The sequence below is a fragment of the Lampetra fluviatilis genome, chromosome 5, assembly GCF_964198595.1.
Source record: "Lampetra fluviatilis chromosome 5, kcLamFluv1.1, whole genome shotgun sequence".
Taxonomy (NCBI): Eukaryota; Metazoa; Chordata; class Hyperoartia; order Petromyzontiformes; family Petromyzontidae; genus Lampetra; species Lampetra fluviatilis.
Window position 1 is genome coordinate 126,291 of NC_136279.1, and position 25,447 is coordinate 151,737.

At 40.6% G+C, this 25,447-nt stretch overlaps 1 protein-coding gene and 1 long non-coding RNA gene across 2 annotated transcripts in view; one reads left to right on the plus strand and one right to left on the minus strand.

Annotated features, from left to right (window-relative positions):
* The window catches only part of GNL2 (G protein nucleolar 2), a 28,385-nt gene extending 13,256 nt beyond the window's left edge, over nt 1–15,129 (minus strand). Inside the window, exons 1-11 of the mRNA XM_078856294.1 lie at nt 14,993–15,129; nt 11,435–11,519; nt 10,362–10,456; nt 8,777–8,916; nt 7,661–7,845; nt 5,930–5,996; nt 4,789–4,947; nt 3,308–3,421; nt 3,071–3,199; nt 2,189–2,293; nt 1,572–1,730 (exon numbers count right to left, since the gene is read on the minus strand). Coding sequence (XP_078712420.1) covers nt 1,572–1,730; nt 2,189–2,293; nt 3,071–3,199; nt 3,308–3,421; nt 4,789–4,947; nt 5,930–5,996; nt 7,661–7,845; nt 8,777–8,916; nt 10,362–10,456; nt 11,435–11,519; nt 14,993–15,056 — 1,302 coding nt within the window. The 5' untranslated portion in view covers nt 15,057–15,129. The remainder of the gene's footprint in view (nt 1–1,571; nt 1,731–2,188; nt 2,294–3,070; nt 3,200–3,307; nt 3,422–4,788; nt 4,948–5,929; nt 5,997–7,660; nt 7,846–8,776; nt 8,917–10,361; nt 10,457–11,434; nt 11,520–14,992) is intronic.
* A 108-nt stretch (nt 15,130–15,237) lies between these two features.
* LOC144932177 (uncharacterized) lies at nt 15,238–22,107 on the plus strand. The gene is made up of 3 exons (XR_013636855.1): nt 15,238–15,271; nt 15,933–15,998; nt 21,769–22,107. It is a non-coding gene; the product is annotated as an uncharacterized LOC144932177 (long non-coding RNA).
* Nucleotides 22,108–25,447: the final 3,340 nt, after the last annotated feature.

Here is a 25,447-nt window from a genome sequence, read left to right on the forward strand (position 1 = left end):
CAACTGCTACTCACGTTTCACTTTATACTTGGCAATTGCTTTTGCAATTTTTAAAAAATAAAGTATTAAATCAAATATTCCACTATATTTCTAATTATGCAAAAAAAACAATTTTGCTGACCATCAGACTTTTATTTTATTTGCTATATAAGAATAATTTTAATAGCAGAACTGTAGGGATAAGTATACATCTCAGTCGAGTGAATGATAATCATCAACCAATTTGACAGCATATAAATTACATTGATGGGGTGTTTTAACCTTTAATGTACACTGTGGCCAAACTGGTACAAGGCAATGTGGGTGCTCATGAAAAAGTGAAATTATCCTCTGCGACATAAGACTATTCCAAAAGCTGGGTTAAAGAAACAAAGGCAAAGCGACAAATGGAGAAGACATTATCCATCTCAGATTTGCTGATGATATAGTTATTATAACATTTGTTGAAAACGAATGACCAAACAAGAATGCTGCATAGCTGGGTTCAAGTTAGACAGAGCAATACAAAAGCAAAGTACAAGTTTGCCAAAGAAAAGAAAATGTGCTGGATGTACACTACTGAAGAAAAACAGAGTATACATGCCTAGGTCAATTATTAAAGGTGAATTTGGAATAATGCATTAAGAAAATTTATTTGATAATGAAACGCAACAGAGCAATGTGCTTAAAAGAGAATATTTTCAATCAGTGAATATTACCTTCTATGAAAAATAGATGATAAACATTATTACTCACAATACAATGAAAGAAAAGCAAAACACAAATGATAGAATATACCAAAAACTAGCCTTTTCCCGTCCAAGGACGGGTGTATTTCAATAAATCTGAAACTTGCTAGCGAAAGCAGACCGCAACGTGATATTAATTGCATAAATTTGTGTGCAATTTGTAAGGCCGCGCTGACACAGACTTATTTCATGTAAAGGTTATAATCCCTTGTTCATCATGACGTCCTTTTAACTTCTATGTCTCAACAGCGTGACGGAGATCACGTGACGTCAGGGTTATAAGTTGTCGCTGAGGAGGCGCCTCTCGCCTCCCCAGTGGAGTGACATCACCCGCTAACTATTAATGGAGGGGGGGTGTCCATTTGGAGGACGTCACCTGTTCATTGATTATTGAGGGGGCTGTTCGATGGAGTGATGTCACCTGCTCATGATTATTAATGAGGGGGGGGCAGGTCCATGTGGAGCACGTAACCGGTTCATGATTATAAATGGAGGCTGGTCGACGTGGAGTGATGTCACGCGCGGGACACACATACATTTTTGGCTCATTATAGGAGTAATTAGTGACATTATATTGACTTAAAAAGACTAAGTGGACTTTGATAGGACCCGTCACGAGTACTGATGATGGCAGACGGGTGAGGCTGGCGAGGTGGATGGTTGCATCGCAAGACCTTTAGGGATGGCAATAGATGTTGGGAGGCCTTCATCCAGCAGTGAACAGATCATGGCTGATGACAATGGTGCCAACATGTTTAGGAACAAGCTTCAGTGAAGCTCAAAAACAATTCTAGATCACATAAGAAAACTAACAGAAATGTGTGTTGATGATGTATAAAATACCTTCAGTAGCTTGCCCATGCGGAAAGCCATCTTCTCCAGAAAGTCTTCTGGGCTTGACCAAGACTCGATTTTGTATGTCTTCTGGATGTAGTCTGGCTTAACACGGTTCAGAACCTCTGGTATGTGATCTTCAGGCGTTTTAATTTTCTCTATTTGGACCTAAGGCGCACACAGGCCAGGGAGTGATTTAAGAGCAGTTTTCAGAAAATAGACTCAATTGAGCCCAGCAATTGGGCATATTTTTGGATAACCTTGAAGCATGTTTATAGTTATTAAATACATACACTTCCTTAAACTATATGTATGGTGCACAGTGGCTGAATATATTCTTACATAATTTATTTTCATGCTTTCTAGATTAAGTTTTTTATAAATATTCCTGTAAGCTTTCTACAAGTACTGATTACAAACCTAGCTATTCAATAGCCACACCAAAATTTGTATAACTGATTACTGTGCTTTATATTCAACATTTCGAATAAAACAGGTCTCACGTTGAATGTAATAAAAAAAATCGAGATTAAATTTTTTGGCTACGCTACTTCTAACGAATTTCCATATGCAGTTTCAAACATATAACTTATATAAGATCACACGCGACATAAAACTTTATTTACCACTCCTTTGAGAACAATCTCCGTCTCCGTGTCGCCAGAAGGGTAGACAACACCAGGGCAATCGATGAGGAAAATGCGCTTCATCAGTGTTATGTACTGCCAGACCTTTCTCATGCAACAGTCACAAAACACAATACCAAATTTATGACACATCTGCTTCTATTCTACAGGAGAGACACAACATGTTCCATTCCCAAGGATGTCTCTTTTGCATATCTGTTTAAAATGATTGAACAGATATCTAAAGGTTGACAATGTTGGTGCAACACCTGCACACACGCATATTCGTAGGCTCGCTGAAGCCAGGTCAATATTCGGTGTGTAAATCTTACAGGGGTCAGCTGTACAACACGTAATTGTTCACACCGTATTTTCCGTCTGATGGCGTGTTTATAAGAACAGCGCTCCCCATCATAATGGGGAGCGGTGGCACAGCAGTTAGCACGCTGCACTAGGAACCTGAATTGGTCGTAAACATTTATTTAATTTGCACATGAAACGAGAAATTAAATGCCATTCATTTACTGAGGATAACCACAACTTTCTCCGTCTTAAGACTTTTTCAGCAAAAACCTACTCTTAATACTCATTGACTGAGCGATTAGAGCCCTACTCTTATTACTTATGATTCAACGTGTCTCTCTGCTAATGTGTGGGGTAGTGGACATCTCCATTTTGGTCCTGGATGAGCAGAAACACTACAACCCAAAGTCTAGAGCAAAAATGTGACCTAATTTACCGACTCCAAAAACTCAATAACCCTGGCAGGAATATGAAATCACAACTTCTGATTGAGAGCTGATCTGTGCTACAGCACCACTCATCTTGAAACGTGACACTCAAATGGCAACATAGATGTTCTTGCACAGGACATTGTCTCACCTTGGTTTCTCCTGCAATCGGAGCCACCTTGCACACTTTCTTTGACCTCAACGTGTTGATGATGGAGCTCTTGCCCACATTGGGGTAGCCGATGAAGCCAACACTAATGTGTTTCTTGTCTATGTGTAGCTGCAGAACAATATTGCAATAAGGCCGCCATCAAAACGCACCACACATTTATAAACATATGCACTCCATTCATCTTTAATAAAATGTAAAAAAAAAACCCTGGCTTACCTTTCCAAACTGTCTAAGGAGTTGGATCAGGGCTCCCTTGCCAAAGGACTTGGTAATGCTGGCATGGAAGGCTAGCGTTGGATACTCACTGGACAGAATGGCGACCCAGCGTTGCTGTGAAAGAAATAAGCCAGTAGAATGTGAAACCATCTACAATTTAAATTAACTTACAATTTACACGGCATTTTTGCACCAAAGTCAAACAAAACAAGAGTTGGTTATTGGAGATCCTTCTCGGTCGAGTGGAAAATTTAACATGAGGAAATTGCGCAGCGAGCATTGGGCCTTGGCTGCCTGGTGCCTGTGCTGGTGCTTAATGGCCCTTTCATGTGGTTGGCTGCTGGTTGGCTGCTGGCCGGCTTGAAAGGAAATTTCTTCAGTGATTAATAGATACCGAGCATTGCTATAATTTTAATAGCAGCTGTACTTGGAACAATATGTAGGTTGTACCATTTACTTTGTTTATAAATGTTGGTGAAGCAAACACACGAGGAGCCAAAATGGCGACATCACTGTTGCTCTTTTAATTAAACTTCACTTTGCATTTTATCACAAGGCCAAAATGAGCCCAGGTTCCACTAGACGCCTATCAAAGGGTCGTCTTACATCCAAAGTTGGCCTCTTAGATCACAGGATGCAGACTTGCTTAGTATTAGAACAGGGAAGAGATATTCAAACATATTTATGATTTAGAATTCACTCTTGTAAATTATCTTGTACTACTTGCTTTTAATTTATGTGTGCAAATTTATTACGAATTTTCTACTTCTTAATACAAATTCTCTGATGCATTTAGCTACAATATTTTATAGTTTTTTTGCAAAACCCCTTTGAGGCAAATACTCTGGGGAAAGGTCCGATGCAAAAATTAAGATTGATTGAACTATGCATTGTACTTAAAAAATACTTAAGACTAAATCATAAAAATCTATTTTTCTAAGGTTCTTTCTTCGTGAAAATACAAAGCAGCATCTCTTTATAGTCAAACTTGTGCATATAACACTTAACAGGGTGCTAAAATATTCACATACTAATAATAATATTTGAATTGCATCTCAAAGAACCTTACATCACATCTCATATCAAACATTGGAAGGGGATCACCGTTGGCATCTGTTTTGGTATGGCACAAGGCGACTTGGCACCAACCTGCAAGTGGAAATTAGTCTGCAAGTCATGGGCAATGGTTTGCTATGTGTAATATCACAGAAGTAATTTGTGAATATTTCAAATGTGTCAATTTGGACCATGACGCCAGCAAGGAATGGCCTGCTCTTTTTGAATCCCACCACATGATCTTCCATTTTGAAGCATCTACTGTTAAGTAGGCGGCGTGTAGTTTTTATGTTAATAGACAGTATTATACAGGGTGGTCTATCGAATCCGAACCACGAACCTCTACACCATCCATCGAACGCGTGACCGCTTGACCATGTCACTGCATATATACTTATTAGGATGCATGTGAAAAAAGTACATACCGTCACCCACGTTGGGACAAGGTCACACTTATTGAACACAAAGATCAGATGTTTCCAAGGCTTCTCTTTACGCAGGTACTTCTCGATGTGCTTCGAGCGGGTGCCCATTGGGTCACGAGCATCAAGAACTTGGATAACGACATCTGATGAGTCGATCACCTAGTGAGTTGTTGGCGGGGGTGGAGTATTATAATCTACATGAGCAACTTCAACTATACACACAATTAATATTTTTGTGAATGCATAAGTATTTGCTGAACTTTTGAACATTAAATTACAATTGCATTCATTGCAAAATCGACTTATTTTGATAATGCATTCATTATATTCATTGTGAAATTACTATGTCAGTTGTAAATAATATATGTGCAGCAGACCGATAGTCTTAGCAAATTTTGTATTACAAAAATAAATATTGAACAAGCAGTTCCTATTCAGTCAACATGACAGATAAAAATAAACAAAACTGCAAATCATTGAGATTTGCTATTTATTCAATCAGCTTCCATATAACATGTACAAAAACTCACATTTGTCATTAACACTGCCTTAAAAGAAAAAATATATAATCGACCAAGTTACGGGAAATAGTCTTTCTTCACGGCACACAAGAGCGTGCCCTTGGTGTTGAGTGCAGTCTCCAACCCCGATTAACTCTGGCCTCTGTTTGTGATGAAAATAACACACAAGATGCCTCTCTGCAGTGGGCCTTACCTGGTATAATAAAATAAAAAATTAGGCTGACCAGGTGTGAAAAGTTGCTTTACAATTTTTAAGACAGGGGACAAAATATGATAATAGGGTTTTCCCCTTCTGTCTGGCAACAAAACAGGCGTTAAGATGTAAAAACACCAAACTGAAACCTTTCACAAGGAATCATGTCTGCATTAACCACTATGCTTGTGGTCAGAATGCAAAGGGGAAACCCCTATTATCATATTTTGGTACTGGCAAAGGAGATCCCATGATATAGGGGCCAAACAAAAGGCCATCTGTCCTCCCATCATGAGACCCTCTGAATACACGGCTAGAAGATGGTGCTTATTTGTGTTCTTTTCAGCCATGAAACCAATACGTACATGTAACTGCACCTTCATTCACCAGCAAAAACATTTGCATTTATGAATCGCTCAATAATTACCTTGTACAACTCCCCCCAGATTCTCTTGGACTGTCCTTTTTTGAAGATCTCTTCTCTTGCCTCATCCCTAAAAATTCAGAGGAAAAATATTTCACTTCACCTTAAAGTAAATCAAAATATACCATTACCATAGAGTACATTTTATTGCATGTATAATAACAAGCATATTTAGGTATCAAGGGGTGAATAATGTGGCCTACTTCTTACCAATATTTAATAAAATAAAAATCTAAACTGCTGCTAGTTTTGCCAAAGTCACATTTGTTTGTAAAGCTTTTAATCCCAACACATTAAACATACGGGGTGATGACATGGCCCAGCGGGAGTGCATTCACAACTTGCTGCAGATGTTTGCAGTTAAAATCTTAAAGGCTGCCATGCTTAATACCCGGGTGTGTATTAACCATGAAATATTTCGCCCCTTCTGCCTCACAGGGGATGTTAAAGATTGTGTGCTGGCGTCATGGTCTGAAATATAAAAATAGATCTGCAAATTACTTATTGGGAAGTCACTGGTTGCTTCACTTCGGCCCGTTTAACATTGTTCGCTACTACGTCACCGATGAATCACTACCCATTTATGCATTTAACGTCGTGTGTTATCGCTCTAACGTCGCTGCCAGCAGGCAACTACGTTCCATGGCGGAAAGTGAGGCAGCTGTATGCTCTATGCGGCCAGACTGTACGGCAGGTCCTCGCTTTCTTGCGCTGCGCTAGTCAGCGGGGTGATACAGTACACGGCAGCATATCTTCACGTCGGTTCATTGTGGTGACGTCACCGTCAATTCGTAGTGAACGGCGGTTGTTATTGTTGTGAGAGTGAGTGGTGGTGCAGTGGTTTGTGCACTCCGCTGCCAACTCGGCAGAGACCAGAGTTTGATTCCTGCTCACAGCCACCACTAACAACACCAGTGATAGCGATTATCTGAACTGGGACTCCCCTAGTTGGACTCAGTCCAAAATGAATACCTGGTGCAGTGTGTATTAAACGTCACCACTTGGGAGACAAAGACGGCCATGCGTGTGTGGTGCCTGCCACCCACATTCTCGTGTGCTGTGCCGGCATTCATAGGCGCTACTCGCTAACAGCACTTGCACCGAGCCTGCTAAAGGCTACAAGGGGGATCTTTGTCTTTGGTGCAGTGGTTAGCGCATTGCGCTGCAGACCCAGCCAACCTGCGATGACTTCTAAAAAAATATATAACTTAAAACATCTGTCAATGAAATACACACTGTGTGGCCTGGCAATGGCCCTTCTTCATGGTCTTAACCTAAACCAAGCTTTTCTCCACTTATAGCTACAGTTAATCATCAGTGTTATTATTCGTTTTTCAATTAAATATGTACATTAAGAAAGCTTTTTTACATTCTTAATTTTGATAGGAAAATTCCCAGGAACAATAACCCCCCCTATTTACATTGTTTCTTATGGGAAAACAGGTTTCGCTTAATGCTGCTTCACTTAAAGTCATATTTTCCAGGAAAGTAACCCCGAAGTTAGGCGAGGAGTGACTGTACAAATATCAAGCAATGCCCCCATACTGAGTCACAGCTAGCACTTGGAGTACCCTTCGAATGATTGAAGCATGTAGCCACCATATACATGTACATATTATTATTCCTTTGACTTTTCACAAATTACTACTGAACTCTGACCATTCTGTAGATCTAAAACCACCAAGCACTTGCTACACATTGGTCAAGTGACTTTCGCTTGCCCTCGGTGCTCACCGTATGCCAGAATCTTCCACCACGAGGTCGCGGTCTTTCTCGAGGTCGTAGGTGTCGGCCGAGGTCTGGGCGCTCTCCAGCAGGGCCTGTAGGTCGGCTGCTGGCAGGCTCGGCCGCTTGCGCTGTGCTTTCTTCCCGAATGTTGTCTCGAAACTCTCCGTGTCGAGGATGTGCACCCGGGAGTTCTGAGAACCATGAGGCATGGCAGGAGTGCCTTGGTTACAGCAATTGTTACCTCCGATTAGCACGGTTGGCTACATTCAGTGCGAAAGAAGTTCATACTTACGTGATATGGGAATTAAATAATACGTTAGATGCAGGTGGTTGAGTGGTTCAGGGGTCATAACACGGAGTGGGGACAGCTAATACCCAAAGTTAAAATCTGGATTTTAGCTACCTGTGATTAAATTAGGTTCCCTAAGTGTAGCAAGTTTATCACCTCACTCCTGTCAATAATGACTGCATTAAAAAGCATCAAATTAAATTTGTTTTTCATTTAATTTGGCAAAGTTCTAGCTCTAAAATTGAAAAATATTGGTTTAACTGCCGAAAGCAAATATTTCTCTGTGCAGGGTCAGTGGGAAAGTGATTCCAAAGAAGTTACTTGAAGGGGTCTCAGAAGTTGTTCTTTGGTCTATCCTTCCACAGGCTGTTTTCTGACACAGCGTGATGCATTGCTATACAAGTTCGAAAATAACATTGTTTCATGACCACGCAGACAGCACAAATTGGGAAGAAAATAAAGAGTATAGTTTTATTAACGTTGATCAAAATATACAAATATTTATTGAATTAAAAAGTTAAATGTCTTAAGTTCTATTGATTCCAAAGCCAATGATCAAAATTCTATATTCCTATGACAACCCACCAATCTCTCCATAGGAAACACCATCGTTGAATTCGCACAAGGTGGTACTAATTTTTCAATGCCAGACAGATGGGTCGAGTCGCTCCTTAACCAGGAACCTAACTCAAACATTTTGATTATGAGCTTGTGCAGTTTTTACTTTCAGGATGTTAATTATCAGGAAATACGTATTACAGTTTATTCATGTCATCCTAGACAATATGTTGGAAACAATACCCACCCATCAATAAGTCACAAAGTACACTTACATGTGGCTTGCTGGTCTCATTCAGAAGAGAGATTGGAAGTTTACTGGTTTTCAAGATAACTTTGTACGGGTCCTTTATAACTTTTCCCATTTCTTCCTGAAACTTCTGCAAGGCAGCCTGCTTGATGACGCGGGTATTTCCTGTTACACGCAAAAACAGCAATATGTTTTTTGGAAAACCTTTAAAAGTCATGGTCCTCTTACATGCCAGTTTACAAGCAGCCTATTTGTTTCCTTTGTTGGTGTTATTACTCAATAACTGTAGGCACTTGGAAGTCCATGTACAGAAATGCTGGCTTCCACACACCAGCAGTAGGCAGGAAAGCCACCCTTTAGAGTGGCGTAAACTTCACTGAGAAACAAATGCAGAGAAGTGTTAATTCTTGAGAATCAAGTTTGAGTTAGGAGAGTACTGCCACCACATTTGGTCAAGAATAGAATAAAAACATAGAAAATCTTGGTTGCTTTAAACGTAATTGTATTGTGACACAAGGCACAACTTTAATCGAGGTTCAGTAAACTAAACCAATACCTATGGGACCCTTTTGCCAGTATGAAAATGGAAAAAAATAAGAACAAACTTTACCCTGCCAGAAAGTGTAAAGCCTATTTTTATATTTTTCAAACTCAACCAAATTTACATTTAATAAACCATGCATAGCAACTGCATAACTTGTATCAATAAAAGACAAAAACACACCACAATTCACTTGGCATGCATTAAGAGACAAAATTCACCCGGTTTTCCTTTCGAAAACTAGGTCACAATATAGCTGGCATTCTATCCATCCTAATAACCTGTTACTATGAATTAGTTGGTGTTGCTAACCTATGTATTGCTTTGGATATTGCAATATCGAGCATAGCAGAAATTTTAAACATTTACAATGTTTAATATCTTTGGTTCTTTCGGTCAAGTCACGTAGAAAGAAAATACGTAGTGTCTGTTGTGTGTCTCTCTGTGTGTCTCTGTGTTGTCTCTCTCTGCTTGTGTGTCTGTCTGTGTGTCCCCGTGTCTGTGTTTTGTCTCTCTCTCTCTCTCTCCCAAATTTAGCAATCTTTGGAAGAACGTAATTAACCAGGTAAGGTGCTGACTGTTGTGTTAGCCGACTCTGTGTTGGATTGCATTGTATTTCGAAGTTCACTAGGTTTGTTTTCTACCTGATGACGATTGCTTGTGTTGCAATCGAAACGTCGTATTATATTATGTAATTGATTTTCTTTCTACGTGACTTTACTGAAAGAACCAAAGAGTAATTCCTGCAGTCACGAAAGCTTCAAATCAATGTTTAACATGTTGTTTACTTTGTTGACTTGTGTGATCAACAGTTGTGTGTTTTTTTTACCAAATAGGTGTATGTTCATACGTGGTTGATCACATTGTTGAACTTTTTTTGCACCGTATGTAGCCAACCATGCTCTGGGCAGGTGCACTCAAAGCACACATTCATACACTACGTGCCCATGGGATAAATCATATTAAACCAATCCAATCCAATTACAGATTTATAAAGAACCACTACAAATAAAATACACGCATTAATGACTTAAAATGCTAAAATCAACTTGGTTGAAAAAAAACTTACCAAACCATTTTCTGTTTGGTTCCACTCTGGCAACAGTTCCAGAAGCCACCTCCGACTGGTAAGGCAACCGCTTGATCACCTTTCCCAAATTGTTCCTTTTAAGTGGAAAAAAGATTACAGTACATATCAGTAATAATCCTGCAGGTAAACCATTTCAAACAAAAATAAACATTGCTATTACACAACAAGAGAAAGGTGCTTCTTTACTGAAATGATTGGGGCGGTACTTGTCTGTTAGCAGCCCTGAGGTAGAAGTGGGAATTCCACATCGTGGGGCCCTGTTTATGCACAGGGCAACCATCACTGATACTTATTTGTAGGGCTCTGGTCTAGCAGTGCTTTTTGGATTTGTATACATGTTCTTACAATGGTGGCAAACCATTACCAATCTATGGTTATGTTTATGTTGTGCCCCGTGTGCAGAGACACAAAAACACTCATTAACTCGTAAAAGGCTAACATGGTGTTTTAATTAGAAGACTTGAGGTACATACACGTGTGCTGCACACAGAATTACAGGTGTAGGCAGCCATCGTCTCTGTCAGATATTCATTTTCTGGGCCCCCCTCTGGCAGGGGCTCTTAAATAGGCATAGAGTACTTGGTCATGTGACCAACTTCCTGAGGCAATGCACATTAGTGCCCAAACACACCAGTGTATTTTCCCAAATGCTTGCTTTCATTGTTTAATAAATGGTCCACTTTAAAATCAAGGAGAGGAAAAACATTTGTCAGAGTATGTTAACTGGGACAAAAAAACAGTATGTCTGTACGTTGAACTTCTTTTGCACCGTACGTAGCCAACTGTGCTTATTGGAGGTGCGGGAACATTGTGTATAATTTGTATAAAGTAGAGATTCAGTTATTCTGTAAAAACATATAGCGATCACAAATAAAAAGTGGTTGAATTGCTGCCAGCAATGTTGTCATTTAAAGTATTACAAGCATGTTTCTTTCAATCAACCAGCATGTACAGGATTTTACTGAAAAGTGTTGCACTCTTTGTTGTGTCCACTGCTGTGCACAAAGTTGGTGTAGTTACTGGATGCCATGTATACTCAGTGTGGGCCGTACCTCCTTTCCTTCTGCCTGTACATGTTGAGGCGGCGGACGGTGGCCCGATCCCGCATGTTGTGGTCACCGGCCCCCTTGGGCCGGTCTATGCACAATTTCACAAATTACTTTTCACTCAGCCATTGCATTGACAGGCACACAATACAATGCAAAATGCTACTTCTTTAACTGAAATCCACATGTAAGAATCGAGTCCCATTATCAATAATGTACGAAAGTAAATTTTACTATTAGTATTCTTTGGGTCTTTCGGCAAAGCCACGTAGATAGAAAGAGAATAATAAAAAATAAAAATATCACGACGTTTCGATCGCAACACAAGTAATCGTCATCAGGTGAAAAACTATAGCGGGAGAGCTACTGAGGCAGGAAAAAATATAGCGGGAGAGCTGCTGAGGCAGGATGTTATAAAGGTTTGAGATGGGTGTAGCCCAAAGGACATAAGCGAAGTGGGCGGGGCTAGTGATGAAATTTGCGTGTAAATTTAAGATCGGAGAGCTGATGTACCTCCACGACTACGAAGCTGTGGAGGTGGCCATTGTATTGTGAGAGATCAGCATGTCAATCTGTTAATGTAAGATTAGCATCTTCTTGGTTCTTTCGGTAATAAAATATTTTATTATGTTTAATTTTTATTATTTTATTACTTCCCTTCTACGTGACTTTACCGAAAGAACCAAGAAGATGAATCCCTGCAGTCGCGAAAGCTTTAAATCGAAATTTAAGATTAGCATGTCAATGTAAGAGAACTACCGCAATGGTGGCTGTGTTAATGAGACATTTAGCCTGTTAATGCAAGATTAGCATGTCAATGTAAGAGAACCAGCACAATGGTGGCTGTGTTAATGAGACATTTAGCCTGTTAATGTAAGATTAACATGTCAATGTAAGAGAACCACCACAACGGTGGCTGTGTTAGTGAGACATTTAGTCTGTTAATGTAAGATTAGCATGTCAATGTAAGAGAACCAACACAACGGTGGCTGTGTTAGTGAGACATTCAGCCTGTTAAAAAACGAGGGCCACCGCCACATCGAGGGAAAGGAGCAGCAGTGGCTGTGTTAGTGAGACATTTAACCTGTTAATGTAAAGACATTTAACCTGATAATGTAACTCTGAGAGTCGGAAATAACTGCTCACATCGACAGGTAGGATGGAAAAATCACAGCCAGTTATGACTTAAACTGGTTAATAACGTCCTTCCAATGATTGCTCAGTTTGTACCGATTTTCTCGGTTGAAATTGTGTCTGTGTTTATATATCTGAATGGCTTCATGAACGAATCTTTGTTGATAGCCAGTGGGTTTGCAGATTACCTTCGTCTTCGAAAAATCTATTTCGTGTGATCACAGCGTTAAAACAATGATCAGCCACGGCCGAGGTATTGGTCCTACCGTGTTTCAGATCTGCCTTGTGTTCACGAACACGGTCCGAGACATGTCGCTTAGTTTCCCCAATGTAACTACTGCCGCAGACACAGCGTAGTTTGTAGGCGCCGGGGTATTGCATGTCAGGGATCACATCCTTCACAGATGGAATCAGATCACGAATTTTATGTACTGTGTTGAATCGAACCTGGATCTTGTGTTTGCTCATGCTTTTGGCAAGGTGATGGTTTTGATTGGGTCCTCAGATGTTATGTCTCTCTCTCAAATTTAGCAATCTTTGGAAGAACGTAATCAACCAGGTAAGGTGCTGACTGTTGTGTTAGCCGACTCTGTGTTGGATTGCATTGTATTTCGAAGTTCACTAGGTTTGTTTTCTACCTGATGACGATTGCTTGTTTTGCAATCGAAACGTCGTATTATATTATTTAACTGATTTGGCCATCATGCGAGCAAAGAGCGTGAACCTTACAGTCATCATGGACCTCGTGCTGTCGTTCTCCTACATGTCAGCTCTGCATGAATTCATACTTCTAAGCAATATTCCTCACATCACTCACTTTGTTCCATCTGCTGCCAAGACTCATCCATGCATTTACTGCCTGTCGCCTTGAACATGACAAACTCCATCCTCGACTGTCGTCCCAAATACCTCACCTCCATATCCTCAAATGATTCATGCCTCATCCATGAACGAGACCGCATCACCCCAGTCCTAAGCTCACTCCACTGGCTCAAAAGTCCAGTCGCGAGTCTATTGCAAGATCAACAGCGTTTTTTAACACGCTTTTATTTAACTCACTCTGTCTGTTGTTGTCGTTGTTGTCGTATCCTCAAATCTTGTAACTCAATTTTAACCCACTTCCCAATGTGGTATCGACTGCACACTTCGTATACTTATGTCTTACTGATGACAATACTATATTCTATCATAAGAAATAATACATCTATTTTTAAACAATCTTTTTACACGCTTTCTATTAACTCACTCTGTTGTTGTGGTATCCTCAAATCTTGTAACTCAATTTTAACCCACTTCACAATGTGGTATCGACTGCAAACTTCGTATACTATATTCTATCATAACAAAAAAATTAAACCATCTTTTATATGTTATGTTTCGCCTTGGGTCTAAATGTCCACGCTAAACTGACGTTGGATGTAAATCACCACTGCCCCTTACGTTATGGCAAGCCTCGGGGCCACTTCCTGGAGTCGTGGAGTTCTGCCATTACTCGTCCGGTATATTTTATTAAAGCGTGTTTTGGAAAAAAGTATTTTTTAAATATTACTTATTAAGATTCTTCATGGACTTGTCCCAGCCCCTCTCATTTCACTGTCATTCACGCTCTCTCTCTTGATAAGCAATGCCCTTCTGGACAAAAAAACCCTTAGCATATACTCAATGGGGTGGGGGGGGTCAATCTTTCTATGCTGCTGCACGCAACGGCTGGAATCTCCCAGACCCCAACCATCCACGCGACCAACCCCTTGGCCTTCAGGCTCAAGATCTACCTTTTCCTCTCCTCATGAATTTTCAATTAAACCTTACTCTAAAATTATATCCAACACTCTTTCATCTACGTGATGCTCATGTTCAGCTTTTTGTAGGCCTCCAGATGCAGTTGAATTTCCACGCGATATACTGTACACCAACTTTGTACTTCCCACAAAGGTGCACCAACTTTATCGACCCTTGGAACAGCTGACCAGGATGGACTGACTTGGTCGTGACCTCAAGTGTGAACTTCACCTCTTGACTACCTGAGATGATTATCACACGAGCGATTATACTATTAAGGGATTAAAGGATTAGACGATTTCCATCCACTCCATATTAGGTGCACGTGTATTTCGGTGAGGTTCAAAATGTGTACATCAACGCCGCCAGAGCAGCCTCGCGTTACATCGCGCGCCTCCATTCACACAGAAAAACCTCAAAGTACCATCGGTAACTTTGGATCGTCGTAAAAATTGCACATATTTGGTGCGAAAACCTTCGTGTTAAACTTAATATGCACACGCGTAAAATATGCGGGTACGCGGACTGTCGCATTTGCAAGCGTGTGCTTGGGGCCTCCTGGTCGCCGCTGTCTCCCCGCTCTCGGGAAGCTTCCACAACAGCTGGTGCCACGGGACTCGGGGACACGGGGCTGCGCGATGAGAGCGTCACCTGGGTTGGAGCTTGCATTGGACGGGTTGATGGTGTTCCTCCCCTTGTACTGCGGCTTCACCATCGTGAGCTGCACGTGGAAGCACTGTACGCAACACGCGCACTACTGTGCGCAACGCGCGAGTGACGTCACGCTCAGCCCCTACGAGGCGCGAGAGGGGGCTGATTAAAGGCCCCGTAACGCGATTTTAAAATGAACGGAGGGGCGTCAAGGAATTGCAAAGCATTTGCTCGCTCATTGCTGACTGGCAGAGCGGTCAGGGCGGGATGTGTGATGTTGTCAGTAATTGGGAAATTATGGTTGTGTGAATGTTAATCATGTTCTAGATGGTAACTAGCCTGTTTGAACAATCTAGAACGTTAATACAGTAACATAAAAAAGCTTGACGTGCATTGTTGCATATTTGAAATAATATTCATGTCAGGTTGTGTTTTGTTCCAAAGTTGGGTGAGGTATCTATTTAAATACTTTTTCAAATGTGTCTGCTTGGGATCACTGTGAAGTTTATATTTGTAAACAAATCACCCGGAACGCCCCCGAACTCCTCGGATCGTGAGAGTTAAGCAGGCGCGGGCCTGTATATCGCCACAGGTGCTACAGGCTGCGGAGCCAGGGCTGTGGGCAGCAGGGGGCAGTGCAGCTACATCCATTGCACAGGACTGTACTTCTATGCTCCCCGCTTCCCCCAACTCGCACTGACCAGCGTGGTCAGTGCGAGTTGACCAGCGTGGTCAGTGTGTGGTCAAACAACTCCCCGCGTGGGAGGAACCGCATCCAGCAGTGGGTCGACTAAACGCCTACTACTACCTGCATTGTGTGCACTGCGTTAGTCACGGGTGGGGGTAGGTGGCGCCGCGGTTCGTGCGCTGTGCTGTGCACCTGACGATCACGGCTCACATCATTGCCTCGACCCCGCCCCCCCCGCTTCTTGGCCCACAGGTGCACGGCCCTCACACCGAGCGGAGCCCTGCAGCGGTCCACCGACAAGGGGCTGGCAGATAACTGGTGACAACTACTCGCGTAACTCTGTCACTTCTTACCGTTGTGCATGTCAACACGCGTGCGATTTCTTAAAACAACTGCTGCAGCATCTCACAACACAGCCCTCGACATTACATTCACCAGTGCACTGCTCATATTTACAGTCTTATTAATATATACATTTTTGTATATATTGTCAGCATTCGCGTGGATTTAAAACATTTACTGTAATTCTAGATTTGAAGTTTTCGTGACTGCAAGGGTCCATACTCTTTATTTTTTTCGGTAAAGTCACGTAGGAAATAAATAAGTATATATTTATTTACAATATAAATAAATATATATATTTTCCTACTTGACTTTACCGAAAAAAACAGTATTTACTGTAATTGCCATGTGCAATGTGTACGACTATGCCAAAATTAGCTTTCTATATTTAAAGATTTGCATGCATTATTTAATTGTTTTATTTAAAGTGTCAACATTGACAGGAACATGGCTTTCAATCTGGGATTCTCACATCTCCACCCGAGGATTTGGCAGCAAAATGCCAAGAGTGCCACTCCAGGGAAAACGAAGAGTGATGCGTCAGCAAAGCTTTCACAAGAAAATCCCATCAAAACACTGGGACATTTTTCGTGCTTCGGTCACGCAGAAGCCAGAAGCCAGTCAGCGAGCTCAGTGACAAGTACCTCTGTCCTGGGGCAAGCCGACCCTGGGCAGGAACAATGGGTGATGATTGTCCGTGGGATCGCGCAGGCCTGGAGGCGTGAGCACCGTGAATAGGGCTTGTGGTATTTGTCGGGACTAAGATCCATCAGCCAATTCACGATTTAAGGGACTAAGCCCCAGTGAAAATAGTTTTTTGCATAAATGACAATCTGTGACCATGAGAGCTGATGCCGGACGTAAGTCACATGCTGCTGTTTTATTTACACGAGAATTAGCAAATTATCTAAATGTCAATAATTTAATACACAATAACGAAGCATTATTAGATTCCGTGGTTTAGGGTAGACTGAGGTAACATTACAATTTAAAACAAGACTGATGCCTTGGTTAGACTGTAGAGTATATTGTTTGCGTGTGAATGGCAAATTAAATGCATTAGTACTGTATTCATTACACGAAAAAGTATTATAGTAAGAGTTTTTACTTTGAAACTCACAGTTAAAATGCAATTACTATAAATTATTATAACAAATACTTCTTTACAAAAATTTAGTTAAAATTTGCGCTATCGTCAAACATTTAACTGCTGTTGATGTAATCACATTTTTAAAGTAAGGCATTTAGAAAAAGCCATGAAAGTAGTTTTTATGGTAGGAGACAAAATAACCAAGTTTGAAAGGGATTTTTTGTTCATGAAAAACTGGTCACAGAACTGATATCGCAATACAGGAAAGGCATACCACAGCAAAGCTGGAGATTAGCTTAATGCATGCCCCAGGGAAGTGGTCAGCTGTTTAAGAAGAGAAATATTTGCAGAATTATCCCATTTCGACAGTTGAATCCCAAGTGACCCCACGTGAAGAGAACATAGTTGAGCCAGACACAATTTCCAAGTCGCCCAAGGTAATTTCGAGTTATTTAATTTTCTATTATACCATAATTTTCTCATCATTTAATACTGCTAACTCTTTATCTCTAACAGCTGAATAATTATAACAGCGATTTAGAATGTATTCCCTGAAATATGTTAGTGTAAATTTCGATTTAAAGCTTTCGTGACTGCAGGGATTCATCTTCTTGGTTCTTTCGGTAAAGTCACGTAGAAGGGAAATAATAAAATAATAAAAATTAAACAAAATAATTCTCACGACGTTTCGGCCACAACGCAAGCAGCCGTCCTCAGGTGAAGAACAGGTCTGTCGGAAAGACAGCGTCTGAACACTATGTTAGTGTACTTTACTAAATATGGACGTTGCATAGCCAATACAAAAATACGCATCATTTTTTGGGTTGAATCACTGTGTCTTTCTGCCAAAATTATTGTCATTAACCACCACCCAGCAAGATTGTCATTATACGTGTCTGAGTATTGATAAAATTATGACCAATAAACATCTCTAGTTCAAGTTCATGTATTAGGCATAGCCCTGTGAGCCATTCGGCTCTTGAATCGGGTGCAACCGCAACAAACAAAAAACAAAAACATGAACAAAAAACATCTTAAAGTGAATATGTGACTGAGTGCAAACAGAAAATCCAAGAAAAGACAGTAAAATATTGCAGAAAAGCACCGTACACAAAAATGTGCAAAAATCCCAGTGGGATGCAAGTCAAACAACAACAACCACAATATAACTTAGATTAAGGCCATCAGTCTAACTCTGTACTACAACAAACAAACATGGCCAAACCAAAAAACTTATCGAAAATCACCAAAATAAAGCCATAAAAGCAATGAAACAGTCGTCATAGGAACTGTGACCGAATTTTCACAATAAACGACGTAAACAACATGTACTACCAAACTCTGCAGCCGTAGCTGGCTGCATGAGTCACTCCATAACAGTAGGAGCATCAGTCGGAGTATCAACATTTTTCAATGCACCTTTAAGATCAGCACACTAAATCAAAACAGATCATACTTTGCAGCGATCATCCGGAGCGAAACATTGTATTTTAGGCCACTGAATAGCACTGGCAGCTAGGGGTGTACAACTCCTCTCGAGCAGTTTTGAGTGAAGATCTCATAGGTAGTGATTCAAGTTACAATTTATTGGCAATAGCATTCCAGACCCTGGGGGCATCAATAGCAAAGGCCCTTCCTCCAGTATTTATACGGCAATAGGGAATGCGAAGCTGGTAAATGAGCGAAGACCTTAGGTCAAATTTGTTCTTTGAAACAGAGAGGAGATCCAGCAGGTAATCTGCGGATTTTTTTGTAAGTACATCATGAATAAATAAGATCTGATGCACAAGCCGTCGAACATTGAGAGATGTTAAGTTTGACCCAATGTAGAGATCACAGTGGTGAGTCCTATATGGGCAGTTCAATGCAAATCTTAAGGCCGAGTGATACATTGAGTCAAGCTTCTTCAGTACAGTACTTGGGGCTGATTTATACACGATGTCACAGTAATCAAGTAGAGGCAGTATGGTAGCTTTTATTAATTCCAAGCGGAACATAGGGGGGAAGCAGTGCTTGTGTCGATACAGAAAACCAATTTTTATTTTTGTCTTGTTACCAATATAATCAATGTGATCTTCCAATTTCAATTTTGAATCAAGAATGACCCCAAGATACTTATAGATCTTGACTTGCTCTATTTGATAATTATTTAAGGAATGTAATTGGGGAAAAATAACTTCCTGCTTTAGTCCCGGTGAGAAGCATAGCACCTCGGTTTTGGAGGTATTCAGTACTAGTTTAAGAGCAACTAGCTGATGTTGTATTTTGTTGAAATCACCCTGGAGCTTGGCAATCACGTCATCCGGAGAGCGGCCAGTAGTAATCAGTATCGTGTCATCTGCAAAAAGATTTACCCTGGAATGATCCTGGTCAGTGCCCAATTCATTGACATAAAGAGAGAACAAGAGGGGGCCGAGGATTGAACCCTGTGGAACCCCTTTTGTTATCTTAACACTGTTTGACCTCCAACCATCTGTGAGTACAGTTTGGGTGCGAAAAGAGAGGTAATTTTTAACCATTCTACTGCGTGTTTGGAGAAACGGAGGCAACTTAGTTTGCTAAGCAGGGTGTTGTGGTCGACTGTATCAAAGGCTTTGGACAAGTCAAGAAAAAGACTGGCGCAATACTGCTTATTATCAAGGCTACTGTAAATGTGATTCAGAGAGTCTAATGCAGCAGATGTGGTGCTGTACTTTTTTCGGAACCCAGATTGTTTTCGATGTAATAGATTGTTGTCGGACAGGAAACTGCTAATTTGGTAGTTCAATAATTTTTCAAAGAATTTCATCACCGGGGACAAAATTGAGATAGGTCGGTAGTTATTTGGATCATCTTTATGGCCTCCTTTGTGAAGTGGACGAACATATGAATGTTTCTATTCTAGAGGTATTGATGCTTCTTTGATGGACAGGTTGAAAATATGGGCTATAGGTTTATATATTAGGTGACCAACAGTTAGCAGAGCAAAGACGGGAATACTATCTGCTCCGGTAGAGGAGGACCCTTTGAGGTAGGACAGTTGTTTCAGAACATTACTTTCGTGGATTGGCTGGAAACTAAATTCGTTTAATGTTTGGACAGGGGTGTATGAATTTGTATGCGCAGGGGTGACTCCCAATACATTATCAAAAAGGTCACCAGCTTCAGAAAAATGAAGGTTAAAATTGTCAACTATTTTTTGGGGCTCTGAAAATATTCCCCATTTCGGTTAAGATCTACGGGCAGATTATCTGTGTTAGATGCCTTTTCGATACTTTTGATTGTTTTTCAGAAGATCCTGGCATTTCCATATGATTCCAGGAGAGTGGAGTAAAAGTATGCATTTTTTGCATGCCGTATTTTTTTGACGCATCTATTCCTTAAAATACTGTATTCTAGCCAGTCATGGACCAAATTACTTTTCTGAGCACATGCTCAAGCCTTGTCCCTAGTTTTCATGAGCTTAGTAATCAAGGGATCAAACCATGGTGGACGGTTGCCTTTAGTTTTAAATCTAACCAACGGAGCATGTTTGTTAAGAATTTGGAGAAACGTGTACCTGAAAGTCAGGTTTGGGATATCACAGACCTTGTCAATATCCGAGTGAAGCACATCATTATTAAATGCCTGAATGCTGAAGTGTCTCATGGAGTGCTTCTCAACCAATTTAGGGGGGGCTTTGGGTCTGGCTGATGATCTCACCCCAAATATGAAGGAGTGGTCACTAAGGTTATTACCCAGAACACCAGTCAGCGCGAAATTGTGAGGGGCATTTGTTAATATGACGTCAAGCAGAGATGACTGTCCCGGGTTGTTTAGGTTGGGTCTTGTGGGGACATTTATTAATTGAAATAGGTTAAATTAATCTGCAAAATTTGTGGCCATGGCCGGCGGGTTTAGCCAATTCCAATTGAGATCACCCATTAAAATGATTTCACCTTTAGGAAGGCCCCCAAGAAGCTCCCTCAGTGCGTTCCCAGCTTCAACATCCTTACCACTAGGAGTGCTGGTGAAGTAATAGGACAGAGATAGGGTTTAAAAGGATACAATGGTGGAGTGTAGAAGTGGCTATAAGCTGTTTCACTAGCAGGTGTAGTGGCAAATGGAGCATCAACTATGGACGAGAAATAACGAGGGCTGCCAGTGGTGGAGTTGTGTTTGGCACTAGATATGGCCGGGAGGGACAGCACTAGAATACACAGCAGAATTGCCATCTTTAAAATAACAAAGAACCACAACAGTTAAACACACACGTGTAAACGTACAGGTAGGCCGAGCGCGAGTAATGTCTTGCCGCACTCGTCGCACATGTACGGCTTCTCGCCCGTTTGACGAGCGCCCTCCACGTAGGCCTCGATGTAGACCCCGAAGTAGGCCTCGAAGTAGGCTGAAGGCTTCCATGACTGAATTCAATATCAACAAATGACGTTTCAATCAATCTGTTTTTAGCTTCATGCAGTTATCGACTAGGAATTCAGTGATTCGACTGAAATACAACACAGACAACATCCAGGGCGCACAATCTTCATGATTTTCATTCAACACAGCTGACACACTTTTACCGCCACCACGACTGCTCCGGTTCGCAATCACTCCCCCACCCCTGCTTTCACATTCCTTGTCCGACTCGTTCCTGCGCCCATTTGCACCCTTGTGTCCCCACGCTTTCTACTTCAGCCCGAGTGCGGATCGGACGGACTACTTTGCTAGATCCCAGCTGCTCTGGGAGACGTCGCAGTCTTCAGTCCTGTACGCACGGCCTCATCTTGCCTCGACACGCGCGCACATCGCCCTCGATCTATGCATTTGCATGTCCAGGGGCCCGGGCGTCTCTGCTCCCGCCACTCACTGACTCCTGGATCATTGATTTTCTAGGAGCCCCCTCTTTGCCGATTGGACAGCATTTGGATCCGAGGCATTTAACAAAACGGGTTGCTCCTGCCTTAGCATTCTGCTGGGAACCGCAGTCACCATTCACCCTCAACATAATTGGATGCAGGTCACCCTGACTCTTGACCTGCACAACATACCGACCTGCTCGTTGACAGCCGCATATTCCCTTTAGAGTGTCCATCTGCCTTCATGGCCACATGTTCATTTTCACACCATTTTCATTAACCTCATTACATCCCATGCACTTCCATGGTAGAATTCAGTCACAACACGACCACGGTATCAGTACAGTAATACCCTAGTTGCTTGAATACACGATTAATCACATAGAGAAATACAGCACAGTAAAACAGTCAAACTATATCTTGACTTAAAGCTTTCATGACTGCAGGAATTCATATTATGTGGGTCTTTCGGTAAAGTTACGTAGAACAAAAAAACATTTTTACAAAAAACTACGACGTTTCGAATGCAACACAAGCAATCGTCATCAGGAGAAAAAAGAGGGGGAAAGCTGCTGAGCCAGGCTGTTTTAAAGGTTTGAAATTGGTGTAGCCCAAGGGTCATTAACGAAGTGGGCAGAGCTAGTGATGTTAAAGTGAGAAATTTGCATGTCAATGTAAGATCGGGGAGCTACCTCCACGACGAGGCGCGGAGGTGGCCATTGTATTGTGAGAGATTAGCATGTCAATGCAAGATCCAGATACTGTATATAGACACAGACACAATTTCAACCGAGAAGATGGATACAAACCGAGAAATCATTGGAAGGACGTTATTAACCAGTTGAAGTCATAACTGGCTGTGATGTTTCCATCCAACCTTCTGATGTTAGTAGTTATTTTCGACTCTGATTTTACATTAACAGGTTAAATGTCTCACACACAGCCATCAATGCTCTTGTCGTCTGGGATCTTACCGAAAGACCCAAAGAATAGTCAAACTTTATCTCCACTCTAGCAATGGGCTGTGCTCATCTAAGTTGATGGACCCGAATCAGTACTGGAGTGGGAATTCTGCGGTGTTATTACAGGGAACAATCTTCATAAGTAGTCAATTTTGACTTCTTACAAAATTGAACTATTTTAAAAAAAATTTAATTGGTTTTCCTTATAACATATAACAAATAGACAGACTCACACTTAACTAAGTACAAAGATGAAATTCGCATGTCGTGAACAAATACACAAGATACATTTTAAGTAAATAAATATAGAAAAACAACAGAAACGTGGGTTATGTCATTAACTTACATATGGAACCAGTGGAAGTATGACATTTAAAACACAGTATTTATTGTCAACATATAGGATTAAAAGAATGAACATACCAAATTATGCACTGAATAATGAGACTGCAAAAGCTATCTGTATATGCAAACACAATTAATTGAGATGTTATGACCAAAGATAGTAAGAGCATAAAAAGAGATTTCTACAATGTATCATATTAGTATAAAATATAATATTGAAGTGACATCGCATGCATGATATAAAGATGTTATTCACGTGACATCATTGTCATAGATTTATTTTCCCGCATGCAGAATTTTACCACTGTATTGGACTTAAACAATAAGGTTCCAGACATTGTGTCAGAAAAAAGGCATATGTAAAAAAAACATTGTATCAACTGTTTTGTGTAGTCTGACATGCCCAGGTCTGATACGTATCGTACTACACATTAATGTTGAAATGTCCATAGCAAGTCCTATGTGTGCTCCATGGCTATCAATTATGGAGTCCATATTCAGAGGTGGTCTCATTCTTCAGTAAAGCATGCAAATCTCTAGAGTCTCATGGTTAAGTGGGCCTCTTATACTGTACACACGTGATTTAATACAGTTCATATGGCAGATGCTGATAAGTCAAAACACCAACTATACTAGGGCCATTGGAAAACAGATTAAACCTACCAAAACACAGCATATGTGCATGAGTTATGCTATATGAACTCAACTCACAGACATTTGTGAGTTCAAATCTCATCTGCAATGAAACTCAGCCACATATCACTCTGAGGTCAATAGATTAAGTAGCATTTTGTGGGAAGTTGTCTTTTTGAATACAGTGTTCCCCATCATAAGAATGCTGAATTTTCAGCATTCGTATTGTTTGTTGGCTGGCATTTCATCAGCGACTCCACTTCAACACTGTTGTTCTTTGTAGCATGAAAACCATTGTGATAACACAATTATTTGAATTGATATTTGACTGTCAGCAGCTCGTTGGTGTTAACAGTTAATGCGAACATTCTCAGCAAAGCGTCTAAGCAACCTGGAAAAGTAGAACCAGATGATTTTATCTCACAATTTACATCCACTCATGACTTTCATTGTCAATGCTATAATCCAGCTTTGGCTGAAGAAGGCTCATTGCGCAGAGGTAACCAGATCTGGACAAGTGATTTCACACGCGATAGATAACACACTCTCACCGTTAAACAGCATAAATGTTATGAGAAATATCCTTGCATACCAGCAGCATTTTGAGCCTATTTCAGAAAATGTGAACTCATTTATCTTGTGTGTACATCAGGTGACTTGTATTTTGGTTGACTGGGAAGTGACAATGGTATTTTACTTATTGCAGTGTTTTTAACAGCAAGTTTATTCACATATATCACAAAGACTTGTACAATGTAATTACCCATATTCATAGCTAGCGGCTATGAATATGGGTAACAAACCATGCCACTCCTGTGTATGAGGTTTATTTGAGGTTTAATGAGATGGGAATGTGTTACAAAAGTCATTATCATTACAGGAATTGTTATTGCTATGCTCCTGTGAATTGTTGATGAAGTCAAGGCGTCCTGACTCCTGGCATCCCTGATCACTGTTATCAAGTTTTAGTCAAGCAAAATTCATTGTTATTATTCGTTTTATGTATAGTAAGACATATTGTATGAATGTACGTAGATAGTTTACACTTGCAATGCAAGTAATCATGTTATGAATAATTACTAATCGAGGAGAATGGAATAAGTTTTTGCATGTCCTAACAGCTACATGTCTTCATATGAGCAGAGGAACTTTTGAACATTCTGTGTAAGTTCACTTGGAGTTGTATTCAACATAAGCTATATCCTTGTCTATTTAAATACTGGTGTAATATCTTAAATACATTTTTATTGTTTTTGGTTCTTTCGGTATTTTTTTCTATCGACGTGAACCATAGAAGATGAATTCCTGCAGTCACGAAAGTTTTAAGTAAAAATTTGTATGTTTTTGTAACCGAACTTAAAGACAGTTTTTAAAAGTAAGTTGTCGAAGCAAATATTTTGTGCAATATTTATTTGATTTTATATTGACTGCTTGTGCACTATTCTTGGTTCTTTCGGTAAAGTCACGTAGAAGGGAAACAATAAAATAATAAAAATAGAAAACAATAACATTTTCACGACGTTTCGACTGCAACACAAACAATCATCATCAGGTGTGAAATCCACAGCAAGAAAATTT